The sequence below is a fragment of the Aulostomus chinensis genome, chromosome 13 (genome assembly GCF_037954235.1).
Source record: "Aulostomus chinensis isolate RoL2024-O1b breed Wild chromosome 13, RoL_Achi_v1.0, whole genome shotgun sequence".
In the NCBI taxonomy this organism is placed as follows: Eukaryota; Metazoa; Chordata; class Actinopteri; order Syngnathiformes; family Aulostomidae; genus Aulostomus; species Aulostomus chinensis.
The window spans coordinates 10,680,178-10,699,242 of NC_141332.1; the positions used below are offsets into that span (position 1 = coordinate 10,680,178).

Below are 19,065 nucleotides of genomic sequence, written 5' to 3' on the forward strand. Positions count from 1 at the left end.
TATTTATGTATCTATATTTATTAAAGTACACAGAAATAGTAATAGCAATATCATTCATGCCTCCAAATGACTATAATACTCAAAAACATCCATATCATTAGTTGGTTTGACCATCTCCTGCATTTTTTCCCATGTGTTGTGAAAGCTGAATCAGTAGGCAGAGGTGACGCTCATTATTAGTGGCCTGTGGTCCACTGCAGCGCACTGATTGGGTCAAATCGAGGGTGTGCTCACAGCGAGGGTAGTGTTTAACAGACATCAATTGAGAAGGAGATTCCAGTTTGTGGTGAGGGCTCTAGTGGAAATGCACCAACCCCATCTCCAGACCAGACGCGTGCCACGGTGCCCTCCTGTGTGAGTTCCTCAAATCCAGAGGAATTTTGCTGCATTGCAATTTCCACTCTGTGCTCGTCAACACTGTGCCAACTTGTGGTGCACAACTCTTTTTTTTTTTAATCTAGAAGTCTGTAGGATGCCATTAACGAACACCACTATGCAGATGACAGTGAGCCAAATGGTATATCACATCAACACTACCTAAGAATGAAATAGATAGAATGGACAAAGACAGGAGCAGGACCAGACACTATACATTCTTGGTAGAATTAGTCTACCACATCCACCGAAAGAATATAATGAGAATATTGAAATGTTGAGGTTTTCTACGCTGCATGAACTCTAATTTCTCAGCTGCGGTAACGTCTATCCGTTCCACAGACTAAAACCCAAATTAAAACAGTAGATACTGCAGTCTCAAGATAATAATTATCTATATTTAGAGCTATAAGGGATTGTCATTTTGGTCATGTTAGAGCTGGAGTCAAGTTCCTGCCATAAGCTCATTTTATGTAATTTCTAAATTTAGATTGTTTTTTTTAAAGTGTTCCTAGCAATCAGAGCTCATGATTTTTTTTTTTTTATGAAAATAAGCCGACATGAAATGTTATAACAGATTTCAAAATCACAGATCTGTCTTCTCATGTTCATTTAACGGGCGCCTGAGTATTATTTGTCTGTCTGCGTATTTGTGAGGTTCTTCCCACCCTATCACACAAACCACCACCTCCTCTGTGCATGTTATTCTGCTATTAAATGATGGTTTTAAATGTGTTGATTTACAAGAATGTTACAAAGAAAGGGCCTTTCAATCCAAAGACATCCAGGTGAAGTGTAATGAATGAAGGTGTGAAACCCTAAGATTGCTCGGTGGCATAGGAAACAGTTTATTAAAGGTTAATTAAAGAAAGGGGTGGACAATTAGTATCAGTGGGCCCTCTAGAGGCTTAGGATCCAAGTGCACTCACTCTCTTGGTCCATTCTTTCCTCATCTCCAGTCCTCAGTCCTGCATGATGCTTGCATCACAAACCTCACCTCCATAGAGGCCTTTACCTGAAGCTTTTAGGTCATTGGTAACATTTTAAAGACAGAGACTCCCTCTGCAGTCATTCCACATCCTCAAGTGTTGCTGCTGAAAAAGATTCCACCCAAACGTGCAGCTGTGCCAATGTTAGTCCTCTAAGCTTTGATCACTGCCTGTAGTAGTGGTTAGTAGACCTCATCTGCAATTACAGCTTTCTAGTCTGTCACAAACAAAAAGCTCAGTCATTGTTTACTGATTAACTATTACAGCATGATATTGTTCAATCTCAAACTGCAGCCTAGTATTAATAGACTCCATCAGGTTCAGATACCCCGATGTTTGTGTGTTACTAGAGCAGTGTAGTTTTATTTATTCTAGCAGACTTTTCACCTACTTTCTGGGAGATATTTATTAGAAGCCATGACTACAGACATTTTGGAATCTGCAAATTGAATTGACACATTGTATTAATGACTTAGTAAGTGGCAGAGCTACAGGCTAAGTCAATTTTATGTAGAGAACTTGAACTTCATGTGCTTCAATTTTCTCCAGTTTTTGGCAAGCATTGTGAGTCTCGATCCTCCCACTCAGTCCTTGCTGCCTAAATGAGTGCTCCACTTTTAGGGTAAAAACATTCTTTTCACTGTTGTAACGGCATTAACAAGCAGAAACTGGAGGATATTTTGCAATATTTGCAAGTCATAAAAGCTATCGAGAGATTATTATAATGCCTCTGTGGGTTATTGGAGGCTCACCTCTGTTCAACATGAAATGTTTGACTTTTGCGGCTTTAGTTTGTGAAATACGGCTTGATCATCCTCGAGCTGCCACAGTCAACTTACTCATGAATAATGCTTTATAGCTCCAGTTTTATGGCAAAAAGGGGAACTTTCACAGGACACTCCCCTAAAACCTTGGACGTGGATGTCTGCGTTTCTGATTGGTTGTGAAGCCCCGACCGACAACACCTGCTTAACTCCTTCATCCAAATTGACACCCGGGACTCTGAGAAATATAGGCAGCATCCCTTCCAGCTCATGCATTCAGTCCTACAGCTGCCTCATAAGACACTGAGTCGCAGCTGCGCTGATCACTGATCCAAAGTGAACCCTCACACACATACACACACTCACACTCAGTGGCGGATCTTTGCGGGGAATCGAAGCGCAATGTTGGTTAAACTGGCCGTGGCGCTGCTGGTTTTGTCAGTCCTGGAGCAAGTAGTGGGCTCGGATAATATCGATATTCATGACACCCCCCCGGAGAAGCCTGCCAGCCAGAAAGGACGCCTCTCCCTGCAGAACACAGGTAAGAAATAAGTGCTCATACTGAAGAATGGTTGGCTCAAATGCTCGCACATCTACGTGGGCTTTGCTCGGACACGTGTTTGTGTGGCTGCAGGAGACACGTCCGGCGATTCCACCAATCTGCTGTTTTAACTTAAATCCAGACGCTGCATGAGTTACCCTATTCGATTTCTAAGAAAGACGATATCTTGTAAATACTCTCAGACAGTAATTCAATATGTTAGTAAACTATTAATAGAAAGGCACAAGGTAAGTAAATGCTAATGTATACGACAGCGCAATTTTGTGCTTGCATGCTGCTGCTGCGTCTTCTTGGTGACAGTTTCTGTGTAGAATAAGAAAAAAATAAATAAAGGGGGGGGGGATGAATGTAAGGTGATAAGCAGTAGAAGTGAAGTAGAAGTTAACTTACGATCCAGCTCTTTAGGATGGGAAACGTTGGAAAATGTGTCATTCTTAAATAAATTGCTGTTCCTGCCCTGTAAATTCTGCTCCCTTCGCCTCAAGCCCAGCACGCCTTGCTATGTGAACATGTGTGAAAATGTTAGTGTTAATTGTCTTCTGTGACACGAAGAAATAGGCACAAACTCCAATGCAGGTTTCGCAGCAGAGCCCCTGATAACACCACTGTGAAATTCAATGCACGTTGCGGGCAGGCTCGTACGATCCAAGCACATTCCCGTGATGCCAAAACAAGCACTGCTGACAGCGGCTCACTTTTCCTGCGCACTTAAGTTCAACTTAGTGCCTACAAACCCCGCATCGGCTCTTGCCTTTACTACTAACAGCCCCCCCCCCCCCAACACCCACCCCCCTTTCCATCCAACCCCCCACCCACCCCAAACCCAACAGAGGCTCTTTGTTGTCAAGAATGATATGTAATAAGATTGAATCCGTCATTTGCTCTTGCTCAAGTCTCAAAGCGGCGTGTTCTTTCCTTTACTTCCGACTGAAATGTTCTCACGTCCATCACATATCAGCTCCCAGGACACGTCACGCGTGTAATAATGTTTTGGGGTTTTCATAGCCAAGCTGGCTCCTAACCTCTCATGCCATAACAACTTAGAATGTATAAATCACTCCAGTGTCACATAAGGTAAGCAGACTTGCGGGTTCAAAAGAGACATTTGTGCTCACATTTGCCCTGTTTTTGTTTATATATATTTTATGTCATGTGTTTAACAGTGCACTGCATTTTTTTTGCAAGTTTATGCATGTTTTCTTTTCCTAAACTACTCATCCACTCTGAATGTTTTGATTTTATCTCCTAAGAATGTCACTGGGAATGAGACTTGTTGATGTGCACTGACTGCATTTCCTCCAGAAGAAGTCAAGGCTGTATCTGCAATGCACCATCCCATCTCAAAGCAGTGCAGATGGGTTGTGGTGCAGAATGACACAGTAATATCTCTGTCACCAAGTGTTCCTCTGCAGGAACCCCTCAGCTTGAGAAATTAGACCTACCCCCCCCACCCAAACCCTCGCCCCAGACCCCCTTCCTCCTGCCCTGCATCCTTTTGTCTCTCCCAAAACAGACTCTATAGGTCATGAACACACAATTAACTGCCTGCGCCCGTGGAAATAGTTATACACCATACTGGCTTTGTGTGATTTGTGTGCAGCAATCAGCGAGAGTTATGCCTTCAAGCTGTGTGGCACTCATTACCAACACGAGTGTAACAATGTGCTGCCGTCTCTGCTGTGAACAGATGATAAGGTCCCTCTCCTAACCTGTTTTCTCTTTCCAGCTGAGATCCAGCATTGCCTAGTGAGTGCAGGGGATGTCGGCTGTGGTGTCTTTGAGTGTTTTGAGAATAACTCCTGCGAGATACGAGGGCTACAGGAAATCTGTATGACGTTCCTGCACAACGCTGGCAAATTTGACTCTCAGGTACTATACTTGTCTGTTTGCAAAAGTGGTTTAACCAGGGGCAACATTCCAGACTCATCCTCCTGGAACAGATTTGTTTGTTGTGCTTATTTCCTACATAGCATACAAACATAGCAGTTTTTCTAAATCAAACTTGGCGTTTCTCCTTTAATAATCTCTTGGGAAATTTGCTTCCTTCTCAGTGGACTGATGCATATATAGTGTGGAGCAAGGGTCATGAGCCAACTGGCCAAGAGTCCGTTTAGATCCTAGCATCGCCAAGTCAAATATGACCGCATTCTTAATATGTCTGGATGGTCATATTCTAATTTTCTGGTTTAAATGTCTAGTTTCACACTCCTACATGTCCACTGACTGCAAGGACAGGTACACACATCTCTGAAGTTCTAAAAATGTTAAGTTATATAGAAGTTTTAGGGAAAAATTCAGGCGTTTAAGGATTTGCTGATACACGAGTCCTATCGTTGCTACAGCATTAACATGAAGCTTTGCCTTGCTTAACAATGTGCATGTGCTTGTGGACACACAGGGGAAGTCCTTCATCAAAGATGCTCTGAAGTGTATGGCACATGGTCTCCGGCACAAGTTCAGCTGTATCAGCAGGAAGTGTGTGTCCATTAAAGAGATGGTGTTCCAGCTCCAGAGAGAGTGCTACATCAAACACAACCTGTGTTCTGCTGCGAAGGAGAATGTGGCTGTCATGGTGGAGATGATCCACTTCCAGGATCTCTTCCCTAAAGGGTGAGCTTCTGCTGTTGCTTGGCGATAATGGCATCCACTTGCCAAACCTTTAATTTAGTTTGGCTTCATATGATATCTCCGCTTCTCTCTGCTCAGCCCATATGTGGAGCTAGTGAATATTCTTCTCAGTTGCGGAGAGGAGGTGAAGGAGGCGCTGACACGAAGCGTCCGACTACAGTGTGAGCAGAACTGGGGAGCTTTGTGTGACAGCCTGAGCCTCTGCTCCTCCCTCACACCATCTGCCGCCGGCTCCACCGTCATTGAACACCGCCGTCCTTTGCCCTTCCAACCCGAGCCGGAGCCTCCTCGTCCACCGCGGCATGGTGACAAGGACAAACCTGGTAAGGCAAGCTTCAATGCCCACCCACGCAATCGCAATCAGGCGCTGCGTCGTCAGACTCCAGAGGCTGGAGTGGTGGCAGAGCAGGAAGACTCCAAGGTGACTGACATTCGGAGGTGAAAATGCAGGAGATTACCACACCGATGACCCCCTACAACATTTAAGAACCACACTTTCAGACTTATATCCACACAAATACACACCCTAACCTATCCACACACACACATACACACACGAACGCACACACATATTCCCATATAGACTGAGCAAAAGGAAATAAGCCCCAAACCTTTTCCTGCCCTTATTTCGCTCTCTCCAGTCATTCCAGCAGTCCCACATGGTAAACTTGCAGGGTAATTGTGGTGTAAGTTATACAGTTATGCCTAACTGTAGGCCACAATTTTTTAAAATTGAATAATGATTGTTATTATCATGATTATTTTAACTGTTAGAACTATTTTGGCTCTAATATAGCATTTCTCTAATCATACTTACTGTAATATTTGATTATATTTGTATTATTTATTTTATTCTTTATGCAATGTTGAAATATCAAAATGTACATAGAAATATACTTATCTATATTTATATAAACATGTATAAATATAGTTACAATATGCAATACTGATCATCTATGTATGAAATAGTATATGGCGTGCTGTCTGTTGTTCCCCTCTCAGTATTGCACCCATCACACATTGGTCTGTAGATATGTAACATACACCATTTGTTGTTTTCAAAGTGGGAATGCGTATTGTGTATGTGTATACTTGATGATTAAATACAAATTGTACAGGTTTCAAGTCCAGTTCTGGCACATAATGAATTGTAGTGCGTAATAATAGCCATGAAGCCAACAAACTTGTGCATTCTTGAAGTGAAAATCCACTCTAAAGAGGATGTAATTCTATGAATATGGATGGCAGGATTCTTAGTGCTACTGTCATGTCATTGGTCGAACAGCACATCAGAAACTGAATCCCTGTGACGTTACACCTTAATGTCATGTTTCTACATTCAGGATTGTTGTTCACAGATAACAATTGAACTGACAAATGTACATTTTCCATTAAACTATCAGTGAAGTGCAGCGTGGAGAGGATGTTCAGTCATAGTTTTGATGCTCTCTCTCGCGTGCGCACGCACACACACACACACACACACACACACATCTAGGTGCCTCAACTTGTTATTGTCCACAGCGACCGCTTCTCTGTGATTCAGGTGAATACATGATGCTGTGTCATGGGGGAGATTTTAAAGCTGTTCACTTGATCTGTTGAGCCAAGGAAGTCTTAACTATTGCACTTTTGTTTGATTGTCAGCGTTTGTTGGACTGCTGAAGGGTGAGAGATGAGACCAGGTGAGCAGCACAATTCTTCCTCGAAACACAATTAAGGCATTTGATTCGAGCTAGCCTGGGTTACCTAAAAGTCCTGCATCCCCCTTTGGTCCTTGCTTAGAGGCTTTTCTGGAGTCCCAGTGAGCAGGACAGAGCCCCTCCAGATCTCTGGCCCCACTAAATTAGCCTCTCTGGTCCCTTACCTAGGTCAGGAAAGACATGAAGGCCTGTTATTTTACCCGTCTGAGCTGCAGGCAACACAGCGAGGACCCAGGAACTGGGTTAAGTCCACACACAGGGGCTCTGGTGCTGTTATTCTAAATGTTATATTTACTGAGGCCACCAGAGAATTCCTCTGGGCCACGGCCAAGAGCCAGCAACGCCGAGAGGCAGAGGAGCGTAGCAAGAAGGAGAGAGACAGGCTCTACTTTTCTTTTTTATGTAATGATTCACTCTCTTTCCTTCTCCCTTCTTCTCGTCCTCCTTAAGATCACAAACAGGCTCTCGATGATTTCAGGCCAGTCACATGCTTTTGCTGTGGAAGTGAAGTCAAGGCAAAACAAAAGCCCACTTCGATTCTGTGGCTCCTTTTTAAAGGGTTTTTCACTTTAGTTCCTGATGTACAGTCGTCTTTCCTCCCAGTCATTTAGAAGCTATTACAAGCTCCATTGGGTGGAATCATCAGTGAGGCTTTTTGGCTTTTCTTTTCTTTTCTTTTTTTTTTTCTTTTTTTTTTTATTCTGTTGTGGAAGTTGGGATTCCTGTGACATCCCAGCACAAGACATAAGCTAATTCTCTTGAGAATGTACTGTATGTGTGTAAAGTGACATTCTGTTCAGCTTTCTATCATTATGTTCGATATGGCTTTTTGTAATACTGTAGTTGCTTGAACGGCTTATGTGTTCAGAGGAGAAGAAACTAACCTGTATTGTCAGTGCTTCATCACCACATCACACGTTTTCCTCTGTTGAGCAAAATGACTCTCCATTGAAAATACAGTTTTTAACTCACCTGTAATACATATGATCCTATGACTATCTTTTGACTCGTGATGCAGATGTATCTTGTTATCATTAAAAAATTTTGTCTGTATTTTGTACATTATGTGTCATTTTTTATGGGGGGGGGGGGAAGTCACGACATAAACACGATGAAGAGAAGATCACATGAAACGAATTCAAGCGGCTCTAAGCAGGTTAACAGAGACGACCTCACCGTCTCAGGTTTGCACACAGGTTATAAGACACCCTATTCTCGACAGTGACAGTGAAATGCAGGCGGTGTGTTAAGTTTCAAGGGCTGGAAATATCCTGCCTATTGAAAGGCCTAAACATTTACGTCAGCGGCCCTGGACTGTATGCTATTCTCGCGATGGGTTCAGGGTGTCAGTTTTTATGAGATGTCCCGACAGTGTACATTGCATCACCAAACATTTAGACAGTGTCCTAATTTGAAAGGAAGACTTTTGTTGGGGTCATTCTAGAGTCAGGTTAGATTTACTGAGGTACATTTGAATGCGGCGTGTATAGGAAATCCTCCTCCTCTTTAATGTGAAGACCGTATGTTACATCTTAATCTACACAAGGAAGTTCAGCACCTCTTCAGTTTGCCACAGTGTCACACCAACGAGTATGTAGTGATGCAAAATGACCACTGGGCGGTGACATCTCTCTGTTTATTGATTTAAAGGCAGATGGTGTTTGCAGGTGTTGTTGATTTATAATAAGCGATTTAAATGTGTTAAAGCTGTGGCTGCTTTTTAAAGTTGAAATGAATATAAATTATCGATAGGTCAGATTTTAATTTGAAATGCTGCTCTGTAATGTCTGCACTTCCTTTTACCCCTCTTTCCCTTGGATAACTTTAGAGACAAACAAAACCATTGTGCAATTTAGATAAATCTGATTCTGTCTTCAATAACGTAGAAGAGAATTAAGAACACAAAGAAAAATCAGCATAATAATGAATGTGCAGAGATTTTGTTTCTGAATCAGTATTAAACATACACTGTATAATGTGGAATAGAGTGGAAAATAAAGCTTTTGTTGAAGATTAATTGAAGTTTTTCATTTTTTAATGTACATTCTTGGATGGGATATAAAAGCTAGAACTGTCTCAGATAGAGCAGTTCCAGTGGTTGGCTGCCAAAAGCCAGACCCTGTGGAAAAAGAGCCTTGCCTGAAGATCTGGAGCAGCTACTCTGCAATATGAAAAGAAGTAAGCCCGTGAAACACTGTGCAGGGCACTGAAATCAATCTATACATTGTCTGGTTGATAAGTACAGCCACATAATGGTGGTGTGCTACAATCACTGGGATTCGAGTATACGGCAGAAATGATGCTGTGTCACACTGATCTCATGTATTGAGTCTGAGATGGATGACCTCTTGACTACTGGTTAGACCAAAATTAATCCAGGTGGCAAGTTGGTATGGCAACGGCGCTCTTATCAATATGGAGACGGCAGTGATCACATCTGAGAGGAGGTTGAGCAACAGAAAGAGTGAGCAGAGAAACCTGAGATGGCCAGTTTCGGATGCTTCGTGAACGTCTCCCTGCGCTCGTGTGTGAACTAATAAATTAATCACTTGGCGCCTAAATTCCACGGATGAATCATTTAAGAACCATCCAGGGTGAGAGGGTGCAATGCCTCTGGACCTTTAAAAATATATGGCACAACAATATGTGATATACAGTGCTGAAAAAGAATTATTGGAACTTAATATCAACTTGTTTAGCTACTTATACTTGTTCTGTTTCATTGAGGGATACAGAGAATGTTGCTGTAAGGGAAGAATGAGTTGACACAACTGGAGTTAATGTTTCCTTCAAAGGCTTCAGAGCAGGCAGAGAAAACATGGTGGGTCCAAACAGACAGTGGACACACACAAAGTATACAATAGGTTCACATGCAAAACAACATGTTGGCTGTGTTGGTATGTACCGAAACTATCAGTCCAGCAACACCTGGACCATCAGTCTGTTATTTCATAAAGGAAACCAGAAGCTCAGGGTAGACTGTTGTGTTGTTAAACCACTCAAAAGGCCCTGCAGTACATTGGAGTGTGTGTGTATGTGCGTGCGTGCGTGCGTGCGTGCGTGCGTGCGTGCGTGCGTGCACGCGCGTGTGTGCGTGTGTGTGTGTGTGTGTGTGTGTGTTGGGGCGGGGGAATTGACGAGTACAGCTACCACCACAGGATACAAATAAAGGGTGGGTCAGCCTTAGGGGGATTGGGACACTGTGTTAAGAAGACTAAAGCAGGCAAGTAAATAATACTGAGAGACTGGGAAAATGCATTCTGAGTGCGTTTGGCAGTCTTTCTTAGTGCATTTTAAACCTGCAAATGTAGGTTTACTCGTGTTGTTTGCAAATTTTGTATCAGTTTGCATAATGTGGGGCTTTACTATTTAATTTAAACCTGCTTCCTTTAGTAATGCAATCTTTGCTAAAGCTGTGACAAAATGAGCACCACCCATAACATCGTTCTTTTATTGCAGATGGATTTGATGTTGCAGATGTGCTCTGGATGCCATATGTGACTTTTACTTGAACTGGTCAGCAGAATCTCTTACTTGAATAGGTTCAATGCCAGTAATTTTACTCCACTTGAATAATGTATAAGTGCAGGTCCAGCAGGAGTCCCTTTGTCGAACAGGATATTCTTTCCTCTCCCCGTGAACAAATCAACTTGAGCAAAGGGAAATGCACATTGAATACCTAAATTCTGACTAGCAGGTAGCTAGCAGGATGGAAAAAAAACAGAGTAGCTTTCAGGAAAAAACATCTGAATCAAAGTTAAGGTATGATTTAATATAGGTTTGACCAAAATGAAATGAATCAAGCCCTGATTCGAGATCTTGGTGAAAATAGTCATCGTGTCCTGGGTGACTGCTGGATGAAAGGCTGAGGTGGAGAAAAAATATTTATTTAGTCGAATGACCTCATCTTAGTTTGATTAATTGACAATATTAAGCTATGAGTTTTAAATAGTCTTTTATTCCTCTGATTATCAGTATACCCTTATTTTAAAATGTGTATATTTTGCATTGGTTAAGTTTCCTTACAATAACTCCTCCCATCGATGTCGAGTCATCCTTATTTGGGAGGAGTACATGTGCCATTCATTGAAAAGCAGTACAGTGGGCGTGGTATCATCATAATAATCCAATCAAATAATGGATGTCTGTATGATTAGGCGGGGCTTTCGGGGAACTCCTGACAGGCATTGGCCCCTGGCTGATGATGAGGCGGGGCTTGTAGACGGAAGTGTCTCCCGACTGGCCCAGCTGTCATCTAGATGAGAGAGGAGACCATTTACACCGGCTGCTTGGGAAATGCAGAAAAAGGAAAAACGATAAACTATGGCAACATCAAACCGATAAGGTCATGTCGCCGAACTGAAGGTAGTTATGTCTCACACGTCATGAAATACACTCATTTACCGATGCGTTTGTAGAGCGGACGGAGCTGCGGTATTTGGAGATGTAGAAATGATGGCTGGGATTGGTAGGCTGTGTGACATTGAACATACAGGACACGAAACAGACGAGGTCGTTTAAAGAGCCATACTCCATTTCCAAGTTGTCATGTCCTGGAAATTTCCGCCGGGCTGTCGTTGATAACGGTTCCGTGTACGTTACTGGAATTTCGAGGGACGTCGTTACCGATGAATGTGTTTATTGTTCCCAGCTGCTTGGCAAATATGCTAACGCTACAGCGTCCCTGCGGTTGTCGGCTATTATCCTAGCCTAGCAGCTCTGAGAAGGGAACTACCCTAGATACAGAACAGACAGTAGACGTCATCAACATTCTCCTGTATTTAAATGGTTGCGTATGAGGAGGTCATTGCACAGAAAGGAAGATAGCTCGGTAGGTGACCACCTCGGTGCTTCACTGATGCAGTGTAATGCATAAACGCACTTTAAAATTGACTACCGGGTCTGCATGATTAATAGGGCACATGGAAGGTGGCGGAGCAGCTGTTAGCTCGCTGCTAGCTGCGTAACGACCTTTGGTGACATCAGCTTCTCTCACCCAGGCTGTTAGCTACCAGCGCTGGTTAGGTTGGTTCCTCCCCGTGGTTGCCTGCCTCTCAGTCGGCTGGTTTTATTTCACCCAGGCCTCCAGTCGCTGGGCGAATAAAGTATTTAATCTCATTGATTACATCACAATCCAGGCAGGGTGCAACCTTCACTGGCGAGGCTTGTTTTATTTATTTTTTTATAGGCCAGCCAGATCAACTTGAGGTGTAACAGCTCTGCTTTATGTCATCTCCATTTTTAACACTCATTTTAGGATAAAGAAGACGGTGAATGCCAAAAGTCAACTGAAGATTTCCTGGGTGTCCTAAATGGGGGACTACGGGTTTGGAGTTCTGGTGAAGAACAGCAGTGGTAACAAATCTGCTTTCCCTGTAAGGATCCCTCCTCACCTTCAACCCCAGCACCCTCACCACCCCTCCAATCCCCCCAGCCCCCCTTCCTTCGTAAACAACACCTGCTCCACCAATGGGGGCAGTGCTTGGCTGTTCCCTGCAGTAGCCCAACACAGTAACATGCAAGATGAGATTCTGGAGTCAGATAAGTCCAAGGCCTTGGACCTTCAGGACATGCAAGAGAAGTCTCAGGTCCAGGCCCAGCCTCAGGCCCTCTCCCCAGGCCAGCAGGAAGCCAGTGCAGCCATAGGAGAGCTTGAGGGAGCTCTACCTGATGACAGTTTACTGGAGAAAGGGTCTTTGGAGAGCAGTGGCGGGAAGGAGAAGCTGAGGATGGAGTCCCCAGTGATTAGTGGCTTCGACTACCAGGACAGCCTTGGAATGGGTACAAGCTGCGCACCATCCACCTCCTCCTCCTCCTCATTGACGAGCTTCAACAACTGGTCCACTGCTGTCCCATCCACCCAGTCTCCAGTGGTCGGGGATGACGTTGGAGGATTTTTTGGCCCTGCTGGCTCCAATGGTAACGGGCCTCCTATGCTGTTCCAGAACTTCTCACACCATGCAGGACCCGGCTTTGGAGCAGGAGGTAGTTTTTCCCCACAGATTGGACCAGTCTCCCAGCACCACCCTCCTACACCTCATCCCCAGCACTACCATCCTCATGGTCAGGGGGTCCCACAGCAGCACCGGCGCTCCCCAGCTAGCCCTCATCCAGCTCAACCCACCTTCCCTCCGCATGCTCATCGCACCGGAGCCTTCCCACAGCTGCCCCACCTCGCTCCTGCTCAGAGTAAACCCCCTTCACCCTGGGGAAGTTACCAGAGCCCCTCTACACCCACATCCACCTCCTGGAGCCCTGGAGCTTATGGTGGCTGGGGAGGCACTCATGGGGTTCGAGAGTACCGGCGGGGGGTAGGTGGAGGAATGACAGGCCTGAACTCCATCTCCCCGTTGAAGAAGTCCTTCCCAAACAACCAGGTAACAGAATAATGGTATTAAAATTCATCAAATAAATCTTTGCATTGTCTGGCATAATGTTATACAATATTTCTGAAGGTTTCTTCCCAGAAGTTTCCCCGAAATAGCTCCAGTTTTAATCACAAGGGCTGGGTGGAGGATAGTATGAGCCGCAGTGATAGCGTCTACCCTTTTCAGGTGAGCAAACTGCACCAGTCACACTGACTTATACTGATAAACAACCAGTCTTCAACTGTGGTCTTTGAAACAATAAATATAAACTGCGGCTTTTGTGACCTCCACAGGCAATTAACGTTAATCTCATTTAACACGCTCATCTGTATCAAATGTAACAAATAAGCCATTGAGCAAAGCAGGATACGTGACGGTTTAGCCGACCAAACGGATGAATTGGGACTTATTGTGTGTGCTTATGTTTGAGGTCTTATCTAGATCATCTGCTCTCATCACATGGTCATTCTCTTGCCCTGATTTGAGAAGTCTTGTGCTCTGCTTTGCATGCTCTCAACCCGTTTAGATACACAGTGAAGCCTCCTCATCCGTGTATTGCTCATCACAACGTCCCTTCTTTTGAATTGTTTTTGAAAAGCTGATTTTATCTAATCGACAGATCTCTCATTTTAGCATATTGTCTCATTTGATGTCATCAGAATGTGTGCAAACAGTCTTTTAATCCACAGAGAAATGCTGATGATTTTTGTGCAACATACTCTGGCCTCCATCTTTGTCTGCTGTGCTCACTGCTGAAAATCTCTGTTGTGATTTTCACTGCATTTTTAGTTTTTTTTTTTTTTTTTTTTAAAGAATCTGCTCTTAGCATCCTATCAAACTATGTCAGGGCTCTTGCAGATAGTGCTGCTTCAGATGGTGATGCGAGCGTCAAGGAGGCTAATTGTTGTCTTCCTCTCTTTCAGCAGGAGAGAACACGGTCCTTTGATGGTTTCAGTATGCATTCTCTGGAGAACTCTCTGATTGACATTATGAGGGCTGAGCAGGATTCCTTGAAAGGTTGGTTCCCACACTAACAATAGTAAGGAGTGGACAGCTTTTCTCTCTGCTGGCAGTGGGTAAATACAGCAAAACGTTCAGTTTCTTGACAGACTGTGATGGCTGTGTGTCTGCAGTGGGTGGACAAAAAAAAAACCCCAGACGTGTCATAAATACCAGTATCGTGATGCTGATATTGTTTCAGAAGACGTCTTCTGTTTTGTCATATTCTTAGTCAGTGTTTCATAATGATACTGGTATTTTGATAATAACACTCAAAGGCTGCTGTGGACACATTCCAGGTATATGACCCCTCGAGTTTTCTTTTTCCTTAATTTTTTTGGATACAGGGAAGATTCTAAATGCATGTCACACTTAGACAAACCTTTAATTTATGTCTAATTCTGCGATCGGACTCTCCCTGATCAGCTCTGCTCTCTCTTAAGAGGAGTCGAGGAAGAGTACAGGCTAGGAAATGACAGAAATTAATGGCAGTATGACCTTCTGTGTTATTTTCACATCGCAGGAATAATTGGTAAACACCACTCTTGTATCAAAATGGCATTTCAAATTAAATGTTGTGCAGCAGAGCATCCTGTGTTTCGTGCACATCACCACTAAAATCTAAACGTAAACATGTGAATCTCTTCTTTTCAAATGACAATGATGACGCAGAAATTGTTATCCCTCTAATATCACATATCATTTTGCAGTATATGTCACAGTATGATCTGAATTAGGTATTTTTCTACATCTTTCAGCCCTATTACAGGCACAAGCTCAGTTGTAGACATTAATGACAGGAAAGCGCAGTAGCAGCAACGCTTATTTATATTATTTATTAATTTCAGCTTAGTGTGAGTGTCACTTCATTTTGCTGTCATTTCCTGGGGATATTTTCTTTTCCTTAATGTACAAAACAAATGGAGCTACCTTCTGTGACCCCCCCCCCCCGCTACCCCCCCCCCCACCCACCAATGCAAATGGAACAATGGGCCTAGTGAATCTCTGCCTCTGAGGTGTCCCTTTCACAGAATTTGACCCGATGAAACCAGTCCAATATACTACAGTCTTAGTTTTCTGCCTGTTTAACACACATAAACAACTTGCCAAAAAAAAAAATAAGATGACTCGCAACAGGGGAATTAAACCGTGGCAAATGTTTTAATAATAATAAAAAAAAATTGTTCCTGGATACTTGCTAACGTCACAAGAGGACGTATTTAGTAATGTCGATAGTTTTTGTTTATTCATTTTCACATGCTTTTATTTAGACAGTATATCACCTTTGACAAGTCTGGCAGCTTCTGTCAGATGTGCTACATGGAAAATGATGTTTGCTGCTTTTATGGTATTATTTTGGCATCAGGCTCTTGTAGCAGAATTAGTGGTCATACAGGTTCCTTCAGCAGCCAGCCGCAGGTCACGTTTCTGTCTTACGTTACAACACGTTTAAACTCTCAAGCCTCTCAACTAAATAGTTAAACAAACGTTTTATTTTATTTTATTTTTTTAAGATTGTCTCTCTCTGTATGAATGAAGTTCCATTGGGGGACCTTTCTGCGATGCCAGTTTGAGAATTCTTATGACTATCTTGGTGTTTTATAAAGCCTTCCTGCCATTTTGTCTTGAGTGTTTTCTATCATTTACAAGTCAGCTTCCTCTAGGGATTCCAAATTTGCATAGTCAAATATAACACACTCCAGTAGTAGTGCGTGTGCATATATTAAGGGTGTACTTGTAAGAATAAACATTTGAAATACCTCTGCCAAGGAGGTAATGTTTTTGGGCTTGTTTGTCCGTCAGCAGGATTACACAAAAACCATGTGGCCAATGTCTACCAACCTTACTTGGAGGGGGGTTAGCATGAGCCAAGGAAGAATCAGTTCGATTTTTGGGGCGGATTTGTTTTAAAAAAAAATTGGCATTTTGTTCGGCTGCGGTGGCCTTGGTGGAGCTATGCCTGCTCGGAATGGCCTAGTTTCCATCTGCAATTATTGTACACAGCATCTCAAACTAATTATTAGGTTGGGCTGCTATTTATACTTCAAGAAAACACATTAATGTTATTGTTACTCCAGTTCAGAATCATGTCATGAGGCTTTGGTCTGTGGCCTTTCCTGTTTTTGTCCTGTAGGACGCTACAGCTTCTCTCACCAGGGTGGAGACGGGCCTCTACCTATGAATGGTATGTAAATTACATGCATACGAATGTGCAGAGCCAAAGCACTGGCCAGCGCTTGGAATTAACACTTGTTGATCTCAAACCTTAATTTCAAGCCCTGTTCAGTATTTTGTTTCCATATTTATTTCTGTCATAATGTTCCCTTTGTTTAAAAAAAAAAGCAATTTCAAGAGTGTTTTGTGTTGTTTTACATGCAGCGAGAAGTTTTGGCAGAAGACGAGGTAAAGTTTGTAAATGTGTCTTAAATGTGTTTCATTTAGAACGCAGCAATGATGATGTTTTGCCACTGAAGTTTTTAAATGTTTTGCATTGAGTGTTGTCATGGGTCCTTGTCGTTACCCTGTATATTTACATGCAGTTCAGACCCTCGCTCATTGTAATGTAAATACCAAATATGTTTTCAGAATTTGACAGTCGCGTTGAGCCACCATATGTAATCAAGATCATTTTCCCCGCTAGGTCATTCCTCTCTGTTCCCCATGGAGGATGAGCGTTCTTTTGGAGAGGATGAGTCAGGTGACCAGGGGCTCGCTGGCCTCGGCTCATCACACTGCTTCCCCCACCTGAATGGTGAGCGCGTGGAGCGTTACTCTCGCAAAGTGTTTGTCGGAGGGCTCCCCCCGGATATAGACGAAGGTAATGATATAGCGTTAACTAGTTGGAGCGCTAATTTAAAGTTTATTGCCACTTTTCAGCTTCACCAGACAAAACGGTCAGCACTCAACTGTCCAGAATACACAATTAACGCAATAGTGACACTGTTGATATTAAAAATAATGACGTTAAAATGGAAATACAAATGTGTGTGTGAGTATTACAAAATCTAGTTTCTAACCGACATGATTGTAGGGTCTAGGCTATATTCATTAGGATTCTTTTCATTTTTTTGGATTACTATGGCATTTTTGATAATTTATCAGATGTGACATCATCGAGGACTCTGTTCCTTGTTTCAGATGAAATCACTGCCAGTTTCCGTCGTTTTGGTCACCTGTTCGTAGACTGGCCTCACAAGGCAGAGAGCAAGTCCTATTTCCCCCCCAAAGGTGGGTCGAACTGCAGTATTATATTCGTGCCAGCATTGTGGTGATGATGCGTCACTCTGTGGTTTGTATTTCTTACCCTCCCAGGATACGCGTTCTTGCTGTTTCAAGACGAGAGCTCTGTTCAGGCTCTGATTGATGCCTGTATCCAAGAGGATGGCAAGCTTTACCTGTGTGTCTCCAGCCCCACCATCAAAGACAAGCCTGTGAGTGTGTTCGTCTGTGTGCCTGCAAACCTGCAGTTTGGAAAGTGTAAATTTTATTTTATCAAAACAAAAGGTGAATTCTGACAAGCAGCAGTGTGAAACATCGCTGCTTTGTTAACTGTCAACGTAAAGGCAAGAATGGAGCTCCAGTGTTTGTCTGGCAGCTGCCTTGAAGCTCCCGGTGTGTCGCCTCATTTTTAAAAAAAAAATTATTTTATGTTGCACATTATGCAAAGGCCAACCTCACTGTTTCACGCTATTTCCCTGTCACTCCAGGGGCATCCTGTGAAAAACGCCACAGGCAACCTAATCCCACAATTCTGACCCAATTGAATGGATGAAATTGGTTAATCCACATTACATAAGCAGCAAAAGCTGCTTTCATTTTCACACTCTGAAGTGAGCTGTCATCATTGTCACAAAGGAAGGAATAGAAGAGTAAAAGAGTCTCAACATCTCGTCTTTCAGGTCCAGATTCGACCTTGGAACCTTAACGACAGCGACTTTGTGATGGACGGCTCTCAACCGTTGGACCCAAGGAAGACCATCTTTGTAGGAGGTGTCCCTCGTCCCCTACGTGCAGGTATGTGTGTCGTGAGATCAAAATGTTTTGAATTCCAATAACAGGAGTCCTTTTGATCACATAAACTTGTCATTTCAGTGGAGCTGGCCATGATCATGGATCGTCTGTATGGGGGAGTGTGTTACGCCGGGATTGACACAGACCCTGAGCTGAAATATCCTAAAGGGGCGGGGCGAGTGGCCTTCTCTAATCAGCAAAGCTACATTGCAGCCATTAGTGCCCGATTTGTTCAACTGCAGCACGGGGAGATTGATAAACGGGTGAGTCACTCTGATGTTCATTACATATTCCTGCTGCTGCTGGTCATGCGTTCTAGTTTGTACCCTCCTGCATCGTGACCCACTTCCTGGCACAAATTCCCTCTCTCCTCTTAGGTGGAAGTGAAGCCATATGTTCTGGACGACCAGCTGTGTGATGAATGCCAGGGCACCCGCTGTGGGGGGAAGTTCGCTCCTTTCTTCTGCGCCAATGTGACCTGTCTGCAGTATTACTGTGAGTACTGCTGGGCAGCCATTCACTCCCGAGCTGGTCGTGAGTTCCACAAGCCCCTGGTGAAGGAGGGCGGTGACCGACCAAGGCACATCTCCTTCCGCTGGAACTAAGGAGGAAGGGCAAGGGAGGGAGAGAACACCGACTTGGGTGGGGAATTGATAGAAAGGGGTC

At 43.5% G+C, this 19,065-nt stretch overlaps 2 protein-coding genes across 5 annotated transcripts; both read left to right on the forward strand.

The window, feature by feature from the left end:
• The first annotated feature begins 2,392 nt into the window (after window positions 1-2,392).
• Window positions 2,393-8,065, forward strand: stc2a (stanniocalcin 2a). Its single transcript, XM_086222560.1, has 4 exons — window positions 2,393-2,669; window positions 4,417-4,559; window positions 5,089-5,300; window positions 5,397-8,065. The coding sequence occupies exons 1-4, from the start codon at window positions 2,531-2,533 to the stop codon at window positions 5,758-5,760; spliced, it is 858 nt and encodes a 285-aa protein (XP_086078686.1). The 5' UTR covers window positions 2,393-2,530; the 3' UTR covers window positions 5,761-8,065.
• Window positions 8,066-11,243: 3,178 nt separating this feature from the next.
• Window positions 11,244-19,041, forward strand: LOC147250831 (cytoplasmic polyadenylation element-binding protein 4-like). 4 transcript variants are annotated; one of them, XM_086223126.1, is made up of 12 exons: window positions 11,244-11,386; window positions 12,279-13,398; window positions 13,477-13,575; window positions 14,313-14,406; window positions 16,523-16,573; window positions 16,768-16,791; window positions 17,030-17,206; window positions 17,527-17,616; window positions 17,701-17,819; window positions 18,288-18,402; window positions 18,481-18,662; window positions 18,777-19,041. In XM_086223126.1, the coding sequence occupies exons 2-12, from the start codon at window positions 12,334-12,336 to the stop codon at window positions 19,002-19,004; spliced, it is 2,244 nt and encodes a 747-aa protein (XP_086079252.1). In that variant the 5' UTR covers window positions 11,244-11,386; window positions 12,279-12,333; the 3' UTR covers window positions 19,005-19,041. The 4 variants fall into 4 exon arrangements, with proteins under 4 accessions (XP_086079252.1, XP_086079253.1, XP_086079255.1 ...); XM_086223127.1 differs by having other exon boundaries at window positions 14,316-14,406; XM_086223129.1 differs by lacking the exon at window positions 16,768-16,791.
• Window positions 19,042-19,065: the final 24 nt, after the last annotated feature.